Genomic DNA, 24,892 nt, shown 5'->3' with positions numbered 1-24,892 from the left:
GCAAAGGCTCAGCCAATGATCACCACCAGAAAGATCAAGGAACATCTGAAGTTACCAGTGAGTACAGAAGACGATTAAGTGACGCCGATTTACCAGCAAAAACTCCTGCAAAGTCCCGTTGTTAAGATAAAGACGTTTACTGAATGGGTTCAAATTTGCCAAAGAACACATTGACTGGTCCAAAGAGAAATGGCTCAACATTTGTGGACTGATGAAAGCAAAATTTTTCTTTTTGGGTCTAGTGGCCGTAGACAGTATGTCAGACGACCCCCGAGCACTGAATTCAAGCCACAGTTCACTGTGAAGGTAGTAAAGCATGGTGGTACAAAATGATGATTATGGGATGTTTCTCATACCATGGTGTTACGCCTATTTATCACATACGAGGGATCATGGATCAGTTTAAATATATCAGAATACTTGAGGAGATCATGTCGCCCTATGTAGAAGAAGAAATATCCTTAAAATGGGTGTTTCAACATGACAATGACCCAAAACATCTTGGTTGCAGACAAACAAGATTGAGGTAATAGAGTGACCAGCACAATCCCCTGACTTCAATCTCAGAGAGAACTTGTAGGCTGAAATCTGAAACACGTTTTTTTGAGGCAAAACCCAAAATTGCAGAAGAACTGAGGAATGTAGTTTAATCATCCTGGACTGGATACCTGTTCAGAGGTGCCAGAAGTTGGTCGACTCCATGCAACACAGATCTCGGAAACAATTGTTCTGCCACTAAATATTAGTTCAGTAATTTAAAGTAAAGTGAAACCTCAAACATTTTTTCATGTTATAGATAAATTTTCTTAGTTTTTAAAGAAAAATGCTGCACTGCTATTTTTTTGAACAACCTAATATTCATTTTTCTTAACTTTCTGTAAAGGATGAACACAAACTGACTAAATGTTGTTAATGTTTTGATTTAGAATTAAAAGTGTAGTATTTTCAGTGCGTTTGCATTTATGGAAATAAAAGTTATTATAATGATTTTGTGCTTTATTCACTTTTTTAAAGTCACTGCTATTTTTTTGAACACTACTGTACAGTGACAACGTCTATCCTTCAGTACCTGTTGGTATGCTGCACACATGAAGGAAACATACCAGAACATGGAACTGTTGTTGAAACACATCAAGTATAGCAACTACAACTGAAACATCTGGAGATTTTTTTATTATTAGTGTTTGTTTATTATTTGTTTATTAGGATTTTAACGTCATGTTTTACACTTTTGGTTACATTCATGACAGGAAACGGTAGTTTATCTTCACACAAGGTTCATCAGTTCACACGGTTATATCGAACACAGTCATGGACAATTTGGTGTCTCCAATTTACCTCACTTGCATGTTTTTGGACTGTGGGAGGAAACCGGAGCACCCGGAGTAAACCCATGCAGAAAGGACCCGGACCTCCCCACCTGGGGATCGAACCCAGGACCTTCTTGCCCATGATTTAGAGTGGCACTGCTTCTTGGATTGCAGCTCAGATATACCAAGTATTGCTGCTTCATTTGCAATTGGGAGAGCCATAAAAAGAATCATATTACACTAAAAACTGGCCAATTCATCAGAATTTGACCCCAGGGCAGAAAAAATATAGCACATAAACCACTTGTGGACCCCAAAAAAAAAGATATTCACTTCACATAAAACTTGGGCTGATGAAAAATTTTATGAAAGCACTGAACAAAAAGGGGGAAGTGTTCCCAAGAATAACTGATACCATGATTAGTGAAGGCATTTCTGTTGGTCCACAAATGCGACACATCATGAATGATCAGTTCAAAGAGCTGGTGGTGGGACCTGAGAAAATCACTTGGAAATCATTCAAGGATGTTGCTGAAAATTTTCTTTTGCAACTATCGACCGCCAAACGTCATCAAACTGGTTGACAACCTTCTTCAAGCTTACAAAGTGATGAAGTGCAACGTCATTGAAAATTCATTTCCTGCATTGACATTTGGATTTCTTCCCTAATCTCGGTGCAGTAAGTGATGAGCATGGCGATGAGCACCAGATGTTGAGTAGAAACTAAAATCAGCAGCAAAACACTTTCAGCTCAGTTGAACTAATGACACGTATAAGATTTAAATGTGTTATAATCAGTAAAACTTCAATCAGAAACTACATTTGCGTTCAGCTCAAATGGGTCTGTCACAATCACCAAAAAAACAGAACTTTGGCAAAAAAAATTGTTGTCCAGTGTTACTGGTCCAGTACCTTAACCACTGAGCTACACAGCTCAGCTCACAATCAGCTGTGTGAATTCACTGAATTCAGATGCAGTGAGTTATAGATTTATTTTTTATTTGCATTTTTCATGCTGTCCCAAGTTTTTTTTTTTTTTTTTTCATATTTGGGGTAGTAATACAAGCCTGCCAGCCAATCAAAAACAAGGATTTTCCATGGTCATGATATAACAGTACAGTAGACCCTTGACTTACAAATTTAATTGGTATATAAATGTAAATGAATTCTCATTGATTTTTAATTTGTATAAAGGTGTACAAGTGTCGTTTATTTGTAAATTCAGGCTCGTCAGTGACAGTTTAACAGTTCTTGGTAAACGGAGGGAGATGCTAGCTGGCGTGCAAGTGGGTTGTGCCGCCTCAGCCCATTGGTTTGAATGGCCGGAGGCTAACTGTGTTAGCTTAGTAAGCTAAAACTGTTCTGATGTAATCAGCGTAATCTCTGTCCAAGTAGTGCGTCTAAATAATCTGCTTATGAGTTGATGTCTTATTAGAATCCTCTATACTGAGGCAGCTGATCAGGTAGGCAGTAGACAGCTCACTAGGTTTTCAGACAGACCCCACATGACTTTCATTATTAAATTAAGTACCAGGTTTTCTGGCTACTTTTTATACAGTACAGTACCAACTATTAATACCTCACCACAGGCTCCACCACTATTAACCAGCGAGAATATACTGTATCTTCTAAGAGCATAAACATCTTTATTTAACTTTAATGACACTTGTTTGTTTCATTTTCATTGATATTTTTTATTAAAATAAAATAAGGCAGAGTCCATGGGTCAAAAGTCTGTGTCCAGGTCTGTGATCCCCAACCCCGTCTTCCTGAAGGTCCGATGAGCCGAGTTTAGCTGAGTAATGATTATTATCCAATGAGTCCATTTTCTCCAAAGAGGAAAGCAGAGAAATGTCCACACAATCGGTCAGTCATGTGTGTGTGTATGTATGTGTGAGATTTTAGCTTTCAGGCAGTAATCCCTGCAGGGTGAGACGCAGGCTGTCCCGAGCACTGATGCATGAATCCAGCGACTTGTTCTGTCTAGAAACACAACGATAAAAACAAAGATCCTCATAAAAATCAATTCTATTTTTACATATTTGTGCAAAATTCTACCTACACAATCTGAACCCTTTCAACCTCCTTTGTGTCTGTGTAGATGCCCTGCTGTGTGATAGCTTGAGATAGCTTGAGATAGCTGATTTTTTATTCATTACACAAAACAGTACATACAAACTTCCAACATCTATGAGATGCATTCGTAATCACCAAGGAAAAACATATCTGATCTTAGTTGTAATCTTGCTGTAATTTTCTCCATAATAAAAACCTTTTTAACCATACCTTTCCATTGCACAATGTTGGGAGGTTGAGGTTTAAACCAACACACTGTTATCATTTTCGTTGCTACTAAAAGCAAAATTCCCAATAAATACAGGGGTTAGACAATGAAACTGAAACACCTGGTTTTAGACAACAATAATTTATTAGTATGGTGTAGGGCCTCCTTTTGCGGCCAATACAGCGTCAATTCGTCTTGGGAATGACATATACAAGTCCTGCACAGTGGTCAGAGGGATTTTATGCCAGGATAGTGGCCAGGTCACTACTTGAAGCTGGTGGAGGCTCTTACTGGTGCAATGTGCAATTAATGAAGATTGGCCACCAGACTGGTCCAATTTAGCCATGAAAACCTCACACACTAAAATGACAGGTGTTTCAGTTTCATTGTCTAACCCCTGTATATCAAGTCCCAATCAGCCACATTATCAGGTGGTATACCTAATATATACAGTGCAGGATCTAATATAAATCTGATTCCTAAAATTTGATACTTTTCCAAAATTCTGATAATTTAGGGCAGTCCCAACATAGTTCCATAGTCCATAGTTCCTCCAACATAGCTCAGATGTATTACTATATTTTGATGTAACAGAAGGTGTATTGAAGTATCTCATTTTTATTTTCCAGTCAAATTCCCTCCATGTTGGACTATTAGTTAATTTATGGCCTGATATGAATGTTTCTTCCCATTTGTCATCTGTTATTATAATCTTTGCCTCCAACTCCCATTTTTCTTTGACCTCTATATTATTATCTTCAGAATCCGCCTGTAATGCTTTATACAGTTTAGATATTATGCCTTTTTAGTCTCTTCTTCTGCATATGTCATTAATAATTCCTCTATTTTTGATGGTTCTTGGCAAATATTCTCCCTTTCCCTACGTTTCTAGAGGTAATGTCTAAGTTGTTCATATGACTTCATGTTTTGCCCACTGAACAGCTGTGCAATGTACAGTATATTAACCCTTTGTCCAGGATAGTGTGTTCTATACTCGAGCATTCAAGCACCACAGAAATTTTGGTCATAATTAAGCCATGGGGTTTTTTTTTTTTTAGAAAAAAATAAAATTGAAAGAATAGAATAGCATGCCTTTATTTGATACAATTTGAGCAATTGAGGTTAAGGGTCTTGCCCAGGGGCCCAACAGTGGCAGCTTGGCGGCAGTGGGGCTTCAACTAGCAATCTTTTGATAAAGAACTCCTTTGTTTGTCATATATACACATGTACAGTACAATGAAACTATTTTTCCACATATCCCAGTTTGTTTGGAAGCTGGGGTCAGAGCACAGGGTCAGCCATCGTATGGCTCAAGGGCCCAACAGTGACTGCATGGCAGATCTAAGATTCAAACCCTCAACCTTTTGAATAAACTAATAAATGGCTTATAGATACCCATCAAAACACTAAACACATCACTGAGTTATACTTAGTTGTATAGCTTTGAATATCCCGCTGTGCCACCTGGGCGCAATTCAATTGATTCTTATTGGAAAAACTGATTCTTCTGAACCAATCTTCTGAAACGGATTAAGAATCGAGGTTCCACAGTACCTCAAAATCAAAAGCAAAAAAAAAAGACAGTGTAAGTGTTGCGTTTAAATATACTTGGACAAGAAGGCGTGCAGCACGGCGATGTGTTCTCCAGGAAAATAGCTCTGCTTCACTGCATGCTCCAAACAGTGCAGGTGACCTGCTACAACTGGTACTGGCTTCAGCTTATCCTCACTCTGACCACACAAACGAGAAAGAAAGAAAGAAAGAAAAGAGATTTAATTACCAGTTTAATATTGGCTAGACTGCTGACGTCTATACTATCATGGCTGGGAAAATTGAAGTGATTCCAAACATATGACCTGGGGAGCAGCTTTGTCAAGATCGGAGGAACCCACACTACATAAAGGGGATGAAGCTGGGCTCCAACCATACACTATATGGGCAAATGTATTGGGACAGCCCTTCTAATTATTGAATTAATGTGGTTTAGCAACACCAATTGCTATCAGGTGTAATAAATTATAGAAAGAAAGTTACATGGTTCCAACATTTCTGAAACAGTTTTGGAAAGGCTCTTTCCTGTTCCAGTATGACTGTGCCCCTGTGCACAAAGCAAGCCATGTAAATACATGAAGAAAAGTTTGAAGAAACTCCAATGACTTGCACAGAGTCCTGACATTAACCTCACTGAACAGCTCTGGAATGAACTGACCAACAGATGTTGGTCAAGAAAGTCTTGACCAACATCAGTGTAACTTAGAATAAATTAAATAAAGTAAGCTTGTATCTTTAAAATCGAAATTACCTTCAACAGGCCAAGCATCACCAGCAACGCAGAGATGAATTTGAAATTCTGGCCAGGCGACATGGAGAAGGTTTTGCTCAAAAGACCATCTGCAAATCATGAAACATGGAAATCATCACACTGCTACTGTATGTTTTTCAGCCTGGCAACACATACATTACATTTTATGGTTAATAGTCAATAAAAAAACATGCATATTGTTAACTCTTATAGTGAATTTATACTCTGCTGCCCAAAAAAGTTGGGACAAATAAAATCAGACAGCAATTATTTGAAAATCTTATTGGTCTGGTACAAAGACATGATTGTTTTAACTAATCAACTTATTACTTTTTTATGGCTGCGTTATTTTAACATCATGTTAAAACGAGGAGTTCAGAATCTCTGCACTGGTGTGCTAGGGGAATGTCCCGGAACTTTTGAGAAATATCCTTCATCCCTGAAGAAAAACTCCTCCAGGGCACACACTCAGACTTGGGCAACAGTTCACCTTTCAAAATGACAATAACCCCAATCTACAGTGTATTTGCACTTTATGTTGGAGTGCAGCTCAAGAAAAATCTAAATAATAAAATTGCTCATACCAACACTGTCCAGCACTGCTTTTTTAACCCCGACATCATCCTCTTTATACACAGACGAGATCTTCAGGAAGGCCTCGACAGTCTTACTTATATCTGTCACGTCCACCTACACACACAAAGTTACTGTACTGAATAAAGACGTCTCACGAATTCATTCTGTAACCAAATAATCATAAAACATTTACAAACTGACCCATCAGGGTGGGATCTATTTTTATCGTAACCACCCACTAGCATGATCAAGTGAGAGGACGGGTTTGATTTGATTGAGGATCTGTCTTCTTTGCCATTTAAGTAAATCTCAAAAGTCTTCACTAGCACCAAAGTTCAAAGACATCGATATCCTTCCTGTCCTGCTTCTTTATTCTTCATTATATTTATTATACATTTATGACAATAATAATGTAGATCTAAGAATGGTAGCTAGTTAGCTTTACGGAATGTGTTGAACATTCAAAAAGTACAAAAGCAATTTTTTAAAAAGTGTTTTTTTAGCTGACCTGTTTCTGAATGAGTTCAGCTCTGTTGTCGCCAAGGCGCAACAGTTTATCTGGAGACGGGAAGCAAAGGAAGGATGATAAGTCTGGGGGACGAGGGGACGACTGTGGAGTCGATACCTGCACAGACATGCATACAGCATTTTACATCATAACATTACGTCATTTTAATTGATTGGACAAACATTGAGGTAGGGCTGCCACTAACGACTATTCTTCTATCAATTAATCTGTAGACTATTTTACCGATTAGTCGATTAATCTAAACCAGGGGTGCCCAGTACGTCGATCGCACAGTGCACGCTGGTAGATCGCGCCTCATTTTAACACGTCAGCGTGATTGACATGAACTGTGGCCACTGTTTCTTTAATTTGCGGTTTGCCTTCACCTAGTGGACATTTTAGAAATGTATTACAGATTAGAACGAACTGATGCATGTATTCCCCATGACTACGTGGCTTTCTTCTGTGGATGATGCTTTGCGATGGTTTGGCGTGCCCGGTCCAGGGTGTATTTTTGTCTTGCGCCCAGTGTTTGTCACACTGGACCCACGCTTGCCCTGTAATACTGAACACCAATATAGGCAACTGGAGCGCATTTTAAAAAGCTACAAAGCATTTTTGAAAAATGGTGATGACAACCTTTTTAAAAAGTAGATCGCGATGACCACAAGAAGTGCTGAGGAAAATCAATTAAATGGTTAATATGAATGGAGACGTTGTAGAAATTAAAAGGGATCATTTAAAAACATAGTTAAAAAAACGATGCATCAATTTAATTTAATATTGACGTCAACACATTTTGTAGCGTCAACGTCATTGATTAGGTCGGCCAATCTATTATAAATGATAGAGCTCTCCGTAAGAACTTTCCTGTTGTCATTCAAGCGACAGGGTTCACCAGAGTGCATAGAGGAACTGGATAGGTCCAAATTGAGACATAAATGCTGGAAAATGCAAACAATGAATGTAAACCTGCCCCCTTGAATGTAAGAAGACTGACCATTTTGGTTTTGCTGGGCTCTTTCTGCATATGATTTTCTTCCTCTTCTTCATCTTCCTCGTCCTCACCCTTCTCTTCATCCTCCACTTCTTCGTCTTCTTCCTCCTCATCGCTGTCATCATCCTCTTCATCGTCGTCCTCATCCTCATCGTCGTCTGGCTCTCCGTCATCATCACTGTGTGAGAGATTATTTGGGAACAGGGGGTTATGGAGTGGAGTTTAAACTTCCATTCAATAATAATGGAAAAAAAAAAAAACACTAATTATATAGAATAAAAGTGAGCGCTTGGTACCTCAGAGATGCTAACACGTCTCCCATATTCATGCTCTGCATGACATCTTTAATGTCTTGACATCCTTCACTGCCAATACTGTTACCTACACACACACGTAATTAGCACAAAAAAACTGACCTCTAGACAGGCCCGTCTCAATTCTAAATATTTATAATTCTGAAATAATGAAATAAATTTATTTCCGTATTCCCATCATTACTTTCCTTTTTTGAGTATATGCAACTTAAATTTTTATATTCTTTAATTTATACTGATCAGCCAAAGCATTAAAACCACGCCTTAGGTGCCCAGGTGGGATTTTGAGCTATCGTGTTCGAATCGATCAGCTGGCTGCCTTCTAGCACGCACAACTGGCTAATTTCCTGCAGCAGACAAAACTGGCCTCTAGTCTGCTGGGTGGGAAAGACCGGACTAAGGGGTGGGGTTATTAACGCTGTGTAAGGACCTTGGTTGCCCATAAGCGAAGCTGACCTCATGCACAAATCCACAGATGTGTGGGTGAATAAGAAGAGACTGGTGGACCGCGCACACATCAGAGGGACACCCTCCTTGGACGCCGTCGGGGTCCCCAGCAGCGGATTGGCTAAGCTAAATTGGGAGATAAAAAGGGGGAAAATGCTAATTTCAAACAAATTGTGTCTTCAGTAAGAGCTGAAACATTATGGCCAGATGACTGGACTAAAGCATCTCTGAAACAGAGTCAGTCCAAGACAGGACACGCTATGAAGCACTGACTGAAGGTTGTTGGTCGTACAAGACTTATTAATGCTAGATGACATGAATAAACTCATTCATTTATTACCGCTACAGTTCACTGCTTTATGCAAAAGTTTGTAGTGTGTCTGTGTAAATTTGTGCCTATTTAGTCAAATAAGCATCTGTGAGGTCAAGTGCAGATGTTAGACAAAAAGCCCTGGATCATAATCAATGTTCCAATTCAAGTTGTGTAATGGGGTGCAATTTCATCCTATTTCATTAACTATATTTGTATGTGTCAAAAACATTGGAACTCAATAGTCACAATGTGTCCACATACTTTTGGTCATATAGTGTATGATCCATCATGACCTAAAACGTTATTTAGCTCAATAGTATATATCTGGTGTTTGTCCACGCCCGGCCTACCACTGCAATGCAGAAAGAATGTGTGTATTACCATTGAGGTCAAGTTTCTCTAGCTGGTGTTTGTTATCCACCGCATTAGCGACAGCCAGAGCAGCTTCTGATGTGATCTCTCCAAACGACAAATTCAACTCCTGACACACGAAAAGAGAAGTTCAGATCAAACGTAGCACAGCTTTAAGCCTAGTATACTATAGTTAAAAAAGAAGCACCAGCTCGGAACATTCCTGTATATACTTTATATGGTCACAAGTAATTGGATACCTGACCATAAGCGGGTTGGACATCCCAAAAGGTATTAAATACCAGAAGGTATTAATATAGAGTGACCTCTATGTGACCTTTCCTGCTAGAACAGCCACTCACAAGACTATGAAGTACGTCTGTGGGAATTTGTGTCCATTCAGTCAAACCAGCATTTGTATGGCTGAGCACTGATGTTGGTCAAGTCTCAGTTGATGTTTTAGTTAATTCCAGAGCTGTTCAGTGGTACTGAGGTCAGGGCTCTGTGCAGGACACTGGTTTATGAAAATTTTTTATGAAGAAATGTTTCCTGTAGAGGAACTCCAACAGACTCCCAAGAGCCCCGACCTCAATCCCAACAGACAGCTTTTATGTGCAAAGAAAAAACAATTGTAAGCCAGCTCTTCTTGATTAACATCAGTACCTGAAAGATTATCTTTAGTGGAACGCCTTGACAGATGCAGCGAGGCTGCCCATGTTTTTGAAATGGGATGTCAGAAAGGATCATGGTCCACATACTTTTGGTCATATAATGTTTAAGGGATCTTCAAACAGTTTCAGCACTTTTATATTTTGGTTGGAAGCGGTGAGGGTGGGAGGTGCAGCAATCGGTCGTGTCTGAGACACCGAGAGATGCTTATAGTCCGGATTTAGCTCCATCCGATTTCCACCTTTTTGGACACTCAAAGAAGCTGTAAGGGGAAGAAGATTTTCATGTGACGATGATGTGAAAGCAGCGATGCTTTAAGCCAGTGGCGGCTCCTGCCAAATCTCTCAGGGGGGGCCAAGGTGACCCGTTCAATGGGTAAATTAAAGCTTAAATAATTAACATCTTAAGTCATCTGTTAGTTTGCCCTCACAAATGACTTTGAACATGGAGAGAGAGCAGCTTTACCATTAATTATAAAATTAAGTAAAGCTTCACACTAACAATTTAATTCAGTCTTCCTCAGCATTTTATTTTAGGTGCAGCAGATCCAACTAGGGTTGCCAACTGTCAGAACTGGAAATAAGGAACACCCTGGGCTGGTGGGTTGGCGGAAGGCACAAGGTTGGGAGTGGGATGGCGTGTGTTCACCTGAGCGGGGAGGTAGGCGGTTAGGGTTGCACCTATAAACAATATAACGGGTCATACACAGTTTTATTTAGGCTGTTTAACATTTATTATTTTCATTCTTTATAATAATAATAATAAATCAGAACCATATTTTAGGCAAAACAACATAAAGAACATCATGTAAAATTTTTTCTGAATAGTGTAAACAATATTTTTACATAATCCATCTTCACACTGACATGCAGCCCCGGTTCTGGACTGCGTTGCTTAAGGGGCAGTGAGAGAAGTGCCAGACCTGCTTGTGTTACTTTACTTTCGCCCTACACACGGCGTTACTAAGACTAAAAGTGAACACTACTTACAATAATAACCGAACCCCTTTTAATTCCCACGGTAGCAGCAGTTTTCTCCTGTTTCATACACATCACCCGGTCTCAGTCTAATCTGCAGCGTTTCTCTCCCATTGATAAAAATGCGGAACACCTCGTTTAGAACTTTTTGAAGAACCCTCATATATTAGTAGTTAAAAGAATGACATCGTGCACTCCTGATTTAACAGCTGGGTTTGAGTACCTTAAGAATGGGGAGTCCCTCCTCCAGAGTCTGGGCTATTGCCAGGGCTCCTTCAGACCGAATCAGACAGTCGCCGAAGTTGATAACTTGTACATTGCGGAGGTGCTTTAGAGCCTAAAAACAAACAAACCAACCAAATAACACACATTATTGTTTAAATCATTTACCTGCTGTACACACAAACTTTTTATTTTAATGAATGAATGCAGCATAATGCCAGTCATAATTATGCCAAAATATACAATTTATCTTCCATGCTGACAGTAATAACACATGCAGATATAGCATCTCCACATTTGAGTAAAATATGACATGAAATAATATGATAGCATTCCCCGCTCTGATTAAGGAGAACGAAGCTAACCTACGTCCCCTCCGACACATGGGCAGTAGCCATATGCATTTTTTCACCTGCACTAGGTGAGTGCTAATGCGGATCAGCCCTCTGTACGGATAGCGACACCCTGATCAATGCACTCCTTCCCGCCCCCTGCACAGGCGCCATTAATCGGGCCAATCGTTGTTCATGTGGCCGCTCAGCCCAGCCGAGCCGGATGGCAGAGCTGAGATTCGATACGATGTATTCAAGATCCCAGCTCCGGTGTGCTAGCGTGCGTTTTACCTCTGCGCCACCTGAGCGGCCATATGATAGCATATCTTGCTGAAAGTAAAATCTAATGTACACGAGACGTTATTTTCTTTATAATGAAAATGTGTTGTGAGGATCTGGCGCACCTGAGCCATGGCAATAGCTCCTTTTTTAGTGAACGTGTTGTCGTTGAGGTTGAGCACTCTGAGCTGGGGGTTGTGCTGCAGTGCGTTGGCCAAAGCGGTCACTCCGGCATGGTTAATACCATTCTGAGGCATGTGGACTTCCTCCAAACTTCCCATCAACTGCAAAAAAACACAAAAATATCATCACCATCATCATCATGTCGAGATGTAACCACAAACTCAATTGTGTTTGTTTTTTAAAACACAATGTCGTTTAAAGGTCTTATGACATGATCAGACTTTCTGTAGGGCTTGAGTTGCAGTGTTTACAACCAAGAAAGGATGTGCCGCACTGAATGCTGGGATTGCTTTCAGCGCTGAGGAAGCATCGGACGCTCCCTCGTTTGGCTCCCTGATTATCACTGAGAAATAAGGAGCATTTTAGGAAATCTAAGAATTTAGACATGCCTTCTTCTCGGGAGTGTAGGATGACATAAAATGCACCTATGTAGAGAGATCACTAGGTTTTCAGACATACGCATAAACACTATCATGATATCAAAATTGGGATTCAGCTCCATTCAGAATGGATTGGTACCTGAAAGGCCTGAGCCAGTGCCGTGGCTCCACAGTTCTCCAATCTGTTCCTGCCTGCGATGAAGATCTTCAGTTTAAGAGGAGAACCAGCCTCACTCGACCTCTTATGGCACTCGGTTAGAGCAGCAGCCAAGATCTGAAGCGTAAAAGTTGGTCAGGAATACAATACGATGAGCAGAAGTTAGCCTAAGGTTTCAGCAGTATACCTTACAGGACTTTCCTCTCACCTTTCCTCCCCCGATTCCCATGCCACAGTTGTTCAGCCGCAGTTCCTGCAGCGTGTAGCATGCTGAGCTCTTCAGGAGGTTCTCGATGCTTTTTACACCGTCAGGGCCGAACGCATTATCACTCAGATCCAGCACTTTCAGCTGAGCACCGGCGGTCAATAGAGCCTCTCCCAGGGATATCTCAACAGAAAAATAGAAATAAGCCATAAAATAAAATTACTTGTAAAGTTTACGTACGTCTCTATATTTTTGTGCTTGTTATGAATATAGAAATACAATTTATATTAGTCTTTTTGGCTAACAAGTACCGCAGGTCACCAATGCAGCTTTCAGTCCTGTTATTCATATAAAGAGTTGAGACATTCAACATATTAAAAAAGTATGTAGACAGTATGTACAGTATATTTCTTTGTCATTTATTTAATTTAAATATTAATATGTATCCACGGTATGTCACGGCAGTTGTAGCTTAGTGGTTAAGGTACTAGATTAGTAATCAGAAGATTGCCGGTTCAAGCCCCACCACTGTCAGGTTGCTACTGTTTGGCCCTTGAGCATGGCCCTTATCCCTCAATTGCTTAGACTGTATACAGTCACGTTGAATTAAAAAGTGCCTGCTGTAAATATCTTATTGTAGGGCAGCTGTAGACTAGTGGTTAAGACACAGGACCAGTAATCGAAAGGTCACTGGTTCAAGCCCCACCGCTGCCAGGCTGCCACTGTTGGGCCCTTGAGCAAGGCCCTTAACCCTCAGACTGTATGCTGTAACAGTACTGTAAGTTGCTTTGGATAAAAGCATTAGCTAAATGCCAAAAATGTAAATATAAAGGTCAGGGTCGTGGCAGGTTCAATTTCCAAAGGGGAAACATTGGGTGGAATACCCAAAAATACCCTGGACCAAGCACCAATCCATTGAACAAAAAAAAAAAAAAGGGTTTGGGCCGGTTCCCTTCCCCTCAGACATAGCCAATCATGTCTGTTTAGACCAGCGTTTCTCAAAGTGTGGGGCGCGCACCCCCTGGGGGGCGCAGAGGCATGGCAGGGGATGACTGAAATGAAGCGCGGAACCAATGTTCTAACGTCGGAATTTTTTTACGGTGGACCATAAACAAACCGTGTTTTCAGGTCTGTCAGTATTCATTCTAACAGAGAGTCTAGATCAGGAGAGCTTAATACATCGATCACACACAGTACACGCAGTACTCCTCATACACACAGCTCAGCGGGACTGACATGAAATGTGGCCACTGTTTATTTTATTTGCGGTTTGTTACCATAACTACGCCTCAGCCCACCTAAAGCACCGCTAATCTACAGGGTGGGTCATAAGTTTCCATACATAGGAAATATATATATATAATTTTTATTCATATAATATGCTCTACATGCCTGCCATTGCTTTTAAAACACATTTCAAAAGTCAAATCAATTATCATTTTACACAAAACTCCAAAAATGGGCCGGACAAAAGTATTGGCACCCTCAGCCTAATACTTTGTAGCACAACCTTTAGACAAAATAACTGTGAAAAAACGCTTCCGGTAACCATCAATGAGTGTCTTACAATGCCCTGCTGGAATTTTAGACCATTCTTCTTTGGCAAACTGCTCCAGGTCCCTGAGATTTGAAGGGTGCCTTCTCCAAACTGCCATTTTGAGATCTCTCCACAGGTGTTCTATGGGATTCAGGTCTGGACTCATTGCTGGCCACTTTAGAAGTCTCCAGTGCTTTCTCTCAAACCATTTTCTAGTGCTTTTTGAAGTGTGTTTTGGGTCATTGTCCTGCTGGAAGACCCATGACCTCTGAGGGAGACCCAGCTTTCTCACACTGGGCCCTACATTATGCTGCAAAATTTGTTGGTAGTCTTCAGACTTCATAATGCCATGCACACGGTCAAGCAGTCCAGTGCCAGAGGCAGCAAAGCAACCCCAAAACATCAGGGAACCTGCGCCATGTTTGACTGTAGGGACCGTGTTCTTTTCTTTGAAGGCCTCGTTTTTTTTCCTGTAAACTCTATGTTGATGCCTTTTCCCAAAAAGCTCTACTTTTGTCTCATCTGACCAGAGAACATTCTTCCAAAACGTTTTTGGCTTTCTTAGGTAAGTTTTGGCAAACTCCAGCCTGGCTTTTTTATGTCTCTGGGTCAGAAGTGGGGTCTTCCTGGGTATCCTACCATAGAGTCCCTTTTCATTCAGACGCCGACGGATAGTACGGGTTGACACTGTTGTACCCTCGTACTGCAGGGCAGCTTGAACTTGTTTGGATGTTAGTCGAGGTTCTTTATCCACCATCCGCACAATCTTTCGTTGAAATCTCTCGTCAATTTTTCTTTTCCGTCCACATCTAGGGAGGTTAGCCACAGTGCCATGGGCTTTAAACTTCTTGATGACACTGCGCACGGTAGACACAGGAACATTCAGGTCTTTGGAGATGGACTTGTAGCCTTGAGATTGCCCATGCTTCCTCAAAATTTTGCTTCTCAAGTCCTCAGACAGTTCTTTGGTCTTCTTTCTTTTCTCCATGCTCAATGTGGTACACACAAGGACACAGGACAGAGGTTGAGTCAACTTTAATCCATTTTAACTGGCTGCAAGTGTGATTTAGTTATTGCCACCACCTGTTATGTGCCACAGGTAAGTAACAGGTGCTGTTAATTACACAAATTAGAGAAGCATCACCTGATTTTTCAAAGGGTGCCAATACTTTTGTCCACCCCCTTTTTTATGTTTGGTGTGGAATTATATCCAATTTGGCTTTTTGACAATTCTTTTTGTGGTTTTCCATTGAAGACAAATTAAATGAACATTTTAATATCAAAGCATTTGTAATTGCAATCATTTTCTGGAAGAAATTGAGTATTATCTGACAGAATTGCAGGGGTGCCAATACTTTTGGCCAGCACTGTATGTATGGAAACTTATGGCCCACCCTGTATTTCAGATACCCTAAAAAATGAGTTTTATGAGTCATGTAGAGCATATTATATAAATAAAAATGTTTTTTATAAAAAAAAATGTTTATTTTTTCTATGTATGGAAACTTATGGCCCACCCTGTTTAACGTTTTCTGTTGGAGAAATTTTAACCTACAATCTGACATTTATATGAAATCAAGGGTCTCTGCTGGACAATCTGGAACTTCCACATATTTGACTGCCACATATTTGACAGCTTTTTCGGATCAACCTACTTCCCACATGAAAATAATGAAGTCTAAATATGGGTCCATCCTTACTGATGAACACCTGAAAAACTGCTTGAGCATCAGCGGCTCCTGTCCAGATACATAAACCTGACGGATACCATTCAGAGCAAATCATCAGAATAAGGTCAGTGTGATTCAGTCACTTGCCCTGTAAAGCTGAATATCAATACAGGAACTGAAGCACATTTAAAAAGCTTCAAAGCTTTTTTGAAAAATGATGAGTCCGACCTTAAAAAGTAGATCATGATGAGCTGTAGACTGAAACAGTAGATCTCAAGCCATGAAAGTGTGTAAACCCCTGGTCTAGATTTACAGAACGGAGAGGTATTTGACAGCCACTAATACAGTGATACGACTTAAACTTTCACAAATCAGTTTTTTTTGGCACATATTCAACTTTGTTATGTTGTGTTTGCAAATTTTATTTCATTTTTTTTTTTTTTTAAATAGCAGACTGATTGAAGGAGCAGTCAAATGTGGTTTGATAAAGTCAAGTACAACAGAAATGACTGAAATGAAGATAAAAGGAACATTCATGATCTTTGAAGTTATTTCAACAAAGTTAAAATTGGCCTATTTTTGTCTTTTTTTTTTGGGGGGGGGCATGACAGATTTTCATCTTCCAAAGGGGGGCGTGACAGAAAAAGTTTGAGAACCACTGGTTTAGACGAAGAGTGCTTAGTGGTGCAGTGGTCTACTGTATGTCTGCACACTAGCTTGTTTAAGGGATAGATGTTCAGACAATGTGTCTTCCTGCTGCTGCAATATGCAACATCATCATTAAGCCACATCCTGTACATGTAACAACACCACGGCTCAGTGGCCCGCCTCAGTCAGTCTGTAGCAGCAGAGGAAAGATACAACTGGGGAACTGGATATGAGTTAATTGAGAAGTAAAAGGGGATAAAATGCAAGAATACATAAAAAAGGAAAGGAAGGATGCTGTATCAAACATGCTTCTGTCCCATCTTTTTTGGAATGCATTTGAGGGATGAAAAGCAGAATTTAAGTGTATAATAACATAACAAAGAAATATCATATTTTTAATATCAAACAGTCATGGACAATTTCGTATCTCCAGTTAACTGCAGTCTTTGGACTGTGGGAGGAAACCGAAGCTCCCGGGGGAAACCCACTAAGACACGGGGAGAACATGCAAACTCCACACAGAAAGGACCAGGACCACTCGACCTGAGAACCGAACCCAGGACCTTCTTTGCTGTGAACCACCTACCCACCGAACCACCGTGCCGGCCTTAATAATTAAGATGAATACAGATAAAAGTAATCATATCAAATAACCTAAACTTCATTCTTTTTTAGATTTTGTCACCGCTTTAGCCTGGTCAGGGTCGCGGTTTACCCAGAATCACTGAGTGCAAAGCAGGAACACACCCCGGATATGACGCCAATCTATCGCAAGGCCTCAGTCACAGCAAACAACACACAAACAAACAACCACACACCAGACATAGGTAGACAACCGACTGACCGATAGCATAGGTGGGGATTCAAACCCTGGATCCTGGTGGTAGTGGGCTAGCGTAATTTACCATTGCATAGATGGGTGTGGCTATGTGAATGTGTGTGGCTCCAGGCAATCTTACCAGGGCAGGAGGAATCTCAGAACGGAGACGGCCAGTAAACATATCGCTCCAGTAGCAGCACTGAAATGGAAACATAACAATAATCAATATCTTATTAATAATAGACTAAAACGTAATGAAACTTCTTTTTTTATTTTCATAAGCCATTTATCCTGGTCAGGGTTGCAATGGGTCAGGTCTGGTTCAACCCGAATCCCTGGGCGCAAAGCAGGACTTCAGCCACCCAACCTCCCGAGACATAGCCAATCTGTCCTGGGTATTCCTACCTTGTGCCCTTGGTTTCATGGTAAACCAAAGACCAGGAGAAAGCAATTAATGAAATAAACAAAGATTTTATTTTTCACTTCATTTCTAACTCTATTTAGAGTTAGAAAATCAAAACCTGCAGTCTTACCATTTTATTTTAATTTGAAACGTAAAATAATAATACAAAGTAAATAAAACTGATAATGTAAAGCTTCTATTTTGCACTTTGCCCCCAGATGTATTTGAGTAACTGTAACTGTAAGTAATCGAGTAAGCACAGTGGTGAAAGTGATTTCCTTCAGGTCAGTTCCTTCTCACAAAAGATCAGATTTCCTTGAGTCTCGTCTTTCGCTTTGAATTGGACACTCAGGTGTCTTAGATCTTCTCATCGGAAGATTCGATTCAACTTCTCATTCAAATTATTACGATGATATATTTTTTATTATTTAAAGACCCGCAGAATAGAAGCACTTTCACTAAGGGTTTCTCCTCGGTGGCTAGGTTCACGTCATGCCATGCACCTTCTGTATTTGTGAGCAGACCCTGAGAAAACCCTGGAACTTTGTTGCTAGAAGTGTAGCTCCTGTCACACCACAAACATTATGAAAACTAACCACTCACATTCTATTCATCATAGGGCTGGGCGATATGATGGTACATTAGGTATACCGTCTGTAATTTCTCATACAATCATATAATATTGGTTGCCGCTAAAAACGCTATGGAGCGTCGTGAAGATTAAGTAGTTAGCCAGGTAGCGTTAGCATGACATTGTTAACAGATGAGAGAGGCTTCCTCAATATGGTGAAAAAAGAATAAACAAAAACAGATGGAGGATGAAGAGATGAGGACCAAATATGCACCGGAAGAACCTGCCAAAGAAAATAGGCATGTTGGCAGTTTAGAACAGACTAAAACACTATATACTGCACGGTTTGTCAAGTCACGGCTGTTACAAACAATGACATTACGAATGCAGGAACAATCCAAATATGCAAGGAAACGATTCTTCTATAGACAGTCGAGGAAGAAGCTTCCAGAGCAATAATTAAAACACTGGATTCCAGGTTTGTCTTATGAGGGGCGGAAATACTTCAGGTCAGTTGCTATTTCAACGTTATAGGTGAATTGGAATCGGAGATATTTAAAGTTGTCCACTTTTTTTGTGGGACCAAGCAAAGCTTATAGCCCTCAAAACCTTCATTATATACATGGTAAAATTAAAATGTTTTATATTCTATGTACTTATGACAGCAGAATAAGCCACAGATACACACAAAAAAAAACATACCGTGATATACCGTGAAACCATCTGAATCTTAATAAATACCGTGATACAAATTTTTGGTCATACTGCCCAGCCCTAATTAATCATCATGACGGGGGGAGAAAACATTACAATCATCAGACATATTTTTGGACAGACAGTGTGCGCACCTGAAAGTCGGCCTTGTCCTGCAGCGCTTTAGCGATGGTCTGAGCCGCCTCCACTCCTACTGTGTTACCCTCCAAACGTAGAGCCTTCAGTCCCTTATACTCCTGAATCTCCTTCACTATGTCCTTCACTGAGTAGCACAGAGGTACAAAGTCATGTCAAACATTTTTGTCTATTGTACTTTTTACAGTGAACATCATCTCAAAGCAACTTCACAGAACTCAGATCTAAAAACACATCATGTCCTACACACAACTGGCCATGCCTAATTTGCTAGCTCACCACTGAGAAGTGCCTCAACAGTGCTACAGACACAACACGCCGTGTCTGAGGGAGGAAGATTGGATGAGGTTCTTCTTTGCTGCTGCTGAGGTATGCAATTCTCAAGACTGGTGGAGATGCTGACATGAGTGGAGATTGAGCGTGGTGGCCAAGTTACCATTGTTGGGCCCTTCAGCAAGGCCCTTAACCCTCAAATGTATTTAGTCATAATTGTAGGTCACTTTGGGTAAATGTAGTGCTGGACAATAATTCGATATCGATATATATCGCGATAGAAAATGTTTCAATAACGGTGATATGATTTTTAAACAAATTCGATCGATATGCATTACGTCAGTGCGTGATGACGTACGCCACAGGCACGAAGCCGGTGCTCAGCGTTACCGCTCTGATTACACTCCGCTACAACACGGTGGATTAGCGGCAAGATGAGTTCAACAGCTGTGAGTGAACGAGCATCCACAGTCAGGGGTGGAGCGAACAGCCCCCCCCACCTGCAGGTGTTACTTCTTTGCGGAAGCATTTTTGCTCGCAGGTTCCCACAGGGATGCAATTCAACAGCGCACCTCAAGCGAGTAGTTCTCCATCAAAACAGAGCAGTAACACACTCAACATAAATGTCAACCACCAACACAATTACAGAAGAAGTACTAGTACTGAGTACTAATACTACTGAGTACTAATACTACTTTTACTACAACTACTTATTAGTTGTGGCGCGCTATGAGTAAAGGCACCAACGGGGTCTGCGCGTTCCACTGTTGCCAGATTGGGCGGTTTTTTTTCGAAAAACAATTTAATAGCATTTAAATGAAAAGAGAAAAGAAAATATTCAGTTTTAAGAAGCCCCAGCATTGTATAAAGCTATTAAAAGTAAAGTCAATTTTCAATGCTGATTTGGCTTAATAGTGTTGGTCAGTCTGTATTATATTGTTGAAAGAAAATTAAAATTTGTTTTCCATGCATTCACACTAGCATGTTCTGGGGTTTAGATGAGTCTCATCAGTACACACAAGTTTGCAGTCAAATAATTAAGTATTGCAAAGTCATAATGTTAAGGTTATAGGCTATATTTTAGTTTTTCACTTGTCAGGGAAAATGAGAAAAAATAAAAAGCTTATTATGCTGGGCTTGATGTAATTCTACATGACATTCACTGCTTGTATAGGTAAACGAGTGAGTGACCAAAACACTACTAGATCAACAGCCACTTGCCACATAAAAAAATAAGGTATCAGACAGTTTCTGTGCCACCCCTGTGTGAGCAATGGTCTCAGTCTGGCCACCCCTATGAAAATTATCTGGCTCCACCACTGTCCACAGTTAAAAAAGAAGCAGATGAAATAGCTGGTAAGAGATGAAGGACTGATTCAGTCGTGTATTCAGCTTGTATTTCTTGCCAGAAACCAGAAAAGAGGTTTGCAGGTACAGCCATCCAATTTTGGTGTTTTTGGCAGTTTTTCTGACATTTGTGTTATTCATATCGATATCGGAATTATATCGTATCGACCGAAATTAGGAGTTATATCGTGATATAAATTTTAGCCATATCGTCCAGCCCTAGGTAAATGCCACAAATATAAATGGAGAGTGATTCACACAGAGCATAATGTGACTCTCTTTAGGCCAGCGTTTCCCCAACCTTTTTTTTGCATCACGGACCGGTTTCATATAAGATATAATTTCACGGACCGGTGGGGAAGGGAGGATTTAATATTATTTAATAATATTGCTTACAAACGATGTAAAATGAGCTGTTTTCGCTGCAACGTAGGTAGGTACCAGCATGTATTGTACACCATCACAATGTTCATAAATATCTTCACGTTATTGCAGTCGAACAGCTTAGATTTACTAATGACTGTGGAATTTGTGCTCACCTGATTCAGCAGTGTCCAGTTTCAGTCCCTGACCCTTAAAGCTTAGTTCTCCCTCTCCCACCTGAGTCCGGGCCAGCGAATCGGCTAGCTGTGCAACCACATCAGACGCCATTTCTACTCCTGCAACACAAAAACACACGCAAATGTAATCAGTAACAAAAATTAACAAATTAATTTATTGCAATACAGTTAAAATCAGGCACTCAGGTGGTGCAGCAGTAAGGTACGTTAGCCTACTGCTGCCGAGATCCAGGATTTGAACACCAACAGAGCTGATCCATCTGCATCCAGCACCCATCAGTCCCTTCCGCCACCACTACATCCGATCCATCTCAATCCAGCAACCATCAGTCCCTCCTGCCACTAACAAACCGGATCCTTTTTATTCCAGCTAACATCAGTACCTCCTGCCACCACTATATCAGATCCATCTCATTCCAGCAACATTCAGTCCCTCTTAACAACAACAGACCTGATCCATCTCCTTCCAGCAACCAGCAGTCCTTCCTGCCACCAATAAACCTGATCCAGCTCCTTCCAGAAGGCTCCAAGTTTTTTATAACACCAACAGACCTCATCCATCTCCATCCAGCAACCATAAGTCCATCCTGCAACAACTACATCAGATCCATCTCACTCCAGCAACCATCAGTCCCTCCTGCCACCAACAGGCCTGATCCATCTGCTTCCAGGAGGCTCCAAGTTTTTCCTAACACCAACAGAGCTGATCCATCTCCATCCAGCAACCATCAGTCCCTTCTGCCACCACTACATCCGATCCATCTCAATCCAGCAACCATCAGTCCCTCCTGCCACCAACAGACCGGATCCTTTTCATTCCAGCAACCATCAGTCCCTACTAACAACAACTGACCTGATCCATCTCATTCTCATTCCAGGAGGCTCCAAGTTTTTCCTTACACCAACAGACCTGGTCCATCTCATTCCAGCAACATTCAATCCCTCCTGCCACCAACAGACCTGATCAATCTCCTTCCAGCAACCATCAGACCCTTCTGCCACCAATACATCTGATCCATCTCCTTCCAGCAACCATCAGTCCCTCCTGCCACTAACAAATCGGATCCTTTTTATTCCAGCTAACATCAGTCCCTTCTGCCACCAATACATCTGATCCATCTCCTTCCAGGAGGCTCCAAGTTTTTCCTAACACCAACAGACCTGATCAATCTCATTCCAGCAACCATCAGTCCCTCCTGTTACCACTATATCAGATCCATCTCATTCCAGCAACCATCAGTCCCTCCTGTCACCACCACACGAGCTCCATCTCATTCCAGCAAGCTTTATGATTCTACTCTCACCAACAAAAACCTGATCCAGTTTCGGCCGATTGAAGCTCCATAGGACAGGGCTGGATCTGAGGAACCCATGGTGTGTGTGTGGTTAAAATTATGTGTATTAAATATGACGCCACACACACTAGTCAACATGTTAGCTAGCTAGCTAACATATTAAAAGGTACACTGAAGCACAACAACAACAACCCGGTGTCCTGTTAGCTACTGTTCAATCCACTCTGAGAAGAACGGTTCATATCTGGTATAAACAATTTACCTTTATTACGCTTTTAATTCGAGTTTTAATCCGGTTTATTTGGTGCCTGTGTGAAACTGCTGCAGTCAGAGACAGCTCCGTCCCGCTCTTACAAATGACGTCATCGGATTTGAAAGACAAAAAAAACCTACGAAGGCACCGCAGTGGCTCACGGGAGTTGTAGTCCTGTTTTCTTAAAGATTGTAGTTCTTTGTCTTTTAAAGATTGTTATTATCGATTTGAAGATTGTAATTTTACTATCAATTAATATACTATTATTATTATTATTATTATTATTATAATTATTATTATTATCATTATTATTATTATTATTATTATTATCTTTATTGTCACTATACACAAGTACAACAAAATTTCTAATAACATCTCTCCAATAGAGGTAGCAGCAGCAGAGAAAAAGATAGGAGTAGTAAAATCACAAAATATTTATATTTAAAAAAATCTATTAAATTTTTTTTTTTTACACTCTGCTTAAGTTAATTTATTATTATTATTATTAATATTATTATTATATAAGGTTATTATTGGTGTTGGGAAGATTATTATTATTAATCTTAATTAAAATCCTCATTATTATTATTATTATTATTATTATTATTATTATTATTATTAGTAGTAGTAGTAGTAGTAGTAGTAATAGTAGTAGTAGTTGTAGTAATAGTAGTAGTAGAATAAAATAAAATAGAATAGAATCTTTATTGTCACTAAACACAAGTACAACGAACTTTCCAATAACATCTCTCCAATAGGTACATTTATTATTATTATTATTATTACTATTATTATTATTATTATTATTATATAAGGTTATTATTGGTGTTGGGAAGATTATTATTATTAATCTTAATTAAAATCCTCATTATTATTATTATTATTATTATTATTATTATTATTATTATTATTAGTAGTAGTAGTAGTAATAGTAATAGTAGTAGTAGTTGTAGTAATAGTAGTAGTAGAATAAAATAAAATAAAATAGAATAGAATCTTTATTGTCACTATACACAAGTACAACAAACTTTCCAATAACATCTCTCCAATAGGTAAATTTATTATTATTATTATTATTACTATTATTAATATTATTATTATTAATAATAATAATATATTATTATTTTTTTATTGTTATTGGTGTTGGGAAGATTATCATTATTAATTATTAATTAAAATCCTCATTATTAATATTAGTAGTAGTTTTAAGATTGTATAGGCATCCGTCAGTCTGAGTGTAGTAGTATTAGTATCTGCTGTAGTAGTATACTAGTAGTAGTATTAAGATTAAGTTATTATTATTATTATTATCATCATCAGTAGTGGAAGTAGTATTGTTGAGGTTATTATTATTATTAATATTATTATTATTGGTGTTGTGAAGATTATTATTAGTAGTAGTACTGATATTGTTGTTGTTGTTGTTGTTATTATTATTATTATTATTACTATTATTATTATTATTATTGTTATTATTGAATGGTGGGTTGCAAACCACGACTGAAGAGCCTGATTTCGGCTAGCGCGCATGCGCGGTACTGCCTCCCGCCCATGCTGTGAGTCGGTGTAAACTCGGCGGTGTTTAAGACCTGCGCACTGAGGCTCATCACATGTTCCGCATAGTTATCACAGTCCTGCTGGAGCGCCTCATAGAATTAACATTTATTTACACACGTTATTGAATCCAGCGCCATTACAAATCTACAGCTATCTAAAGAGGTGAGTTTGAATGATTGAATAGTTGGTCGTCTCACAGCACGGTTATATTTAGGTGTAGAGATACATTTATGCTTTCGATTTCTGATGCATTCTTCGCACCGTTAGGATTTTATTGAATTATATAGATGTGTAACTGTTGGA

General features: G+C 39.7%; 1 protein-coding gene across 2 annotated transcripts; it reads right to left on the bottom strand.

The window, feature by feature from the left end:
* Positions 1-2,932: 2,932 nt before the first annotated feature.
* Positions 2,933-23,131, bottom strand: rangap1a (RAN GTPase activating protein 1a). 2 transcript variants are annotated; one of them, XM_063016268.1, is made up of 16 exons: positions 23,042-23,131; positions 21,464-21,583; positions 19,304-19,431; positions 17,621-17,680; positions 12,810-12,989; positions 12,584-12,718; positions 12,007-12,165; positions 11,272-11,385; positions 9,433-9,532; positions 8,274-8,358; positions 7,981-8,155; positions 6,981-7,097; positions 6,481-6,586; positions 5,897-5,985; positions 5,203-5,324; positions 2,933-3,293 (listed from the first exon to the last, which is right to left on the bottom strand). In XM_063016268.1, exons 2-16 carry the CDS (start codon positions 21,573-21,575, stop codon positions 3,212-3,214), a joined length of 1,764 nt encoding a protein of 587 aa, XP_062872338.1. In that variant the 5' UTR covers positions 21,576-21,583; positions 23,042-23,131; the 3' UTR covers positions 2,933-3,211. The 2 variants fall into 2 exon arrangements, with proteins under 2 accessions (XP_062872338.1, XP_062872346.1); XM_063016276.1 differs by lacking the exon at positions 6,981-7,097.
* Between the last annotated feature and the right edge of the window lie 1,761 nt (positions 23,132-24,892).

The sequence above is a fragment of the Trichomycterus rosablanca genome, chromosome 2 (genome assembly GCF_030014385.1).
Source record: "Trichomycterus rosablanca isolate fTriRos1 chromosome 2, fTriRos1.hap1, whole genome shotgun sequence".
NCBI classification, from domain to species: Eukaryota; Metazoa; Chordata; class Actinopteri; order Siluriformes; family Trichomycteridae; genus Trichomycterus; species Trichomycterus rosablanca.
This window is presented reverse-complemented; position numbering and strand designations above follow the sequence as displayed.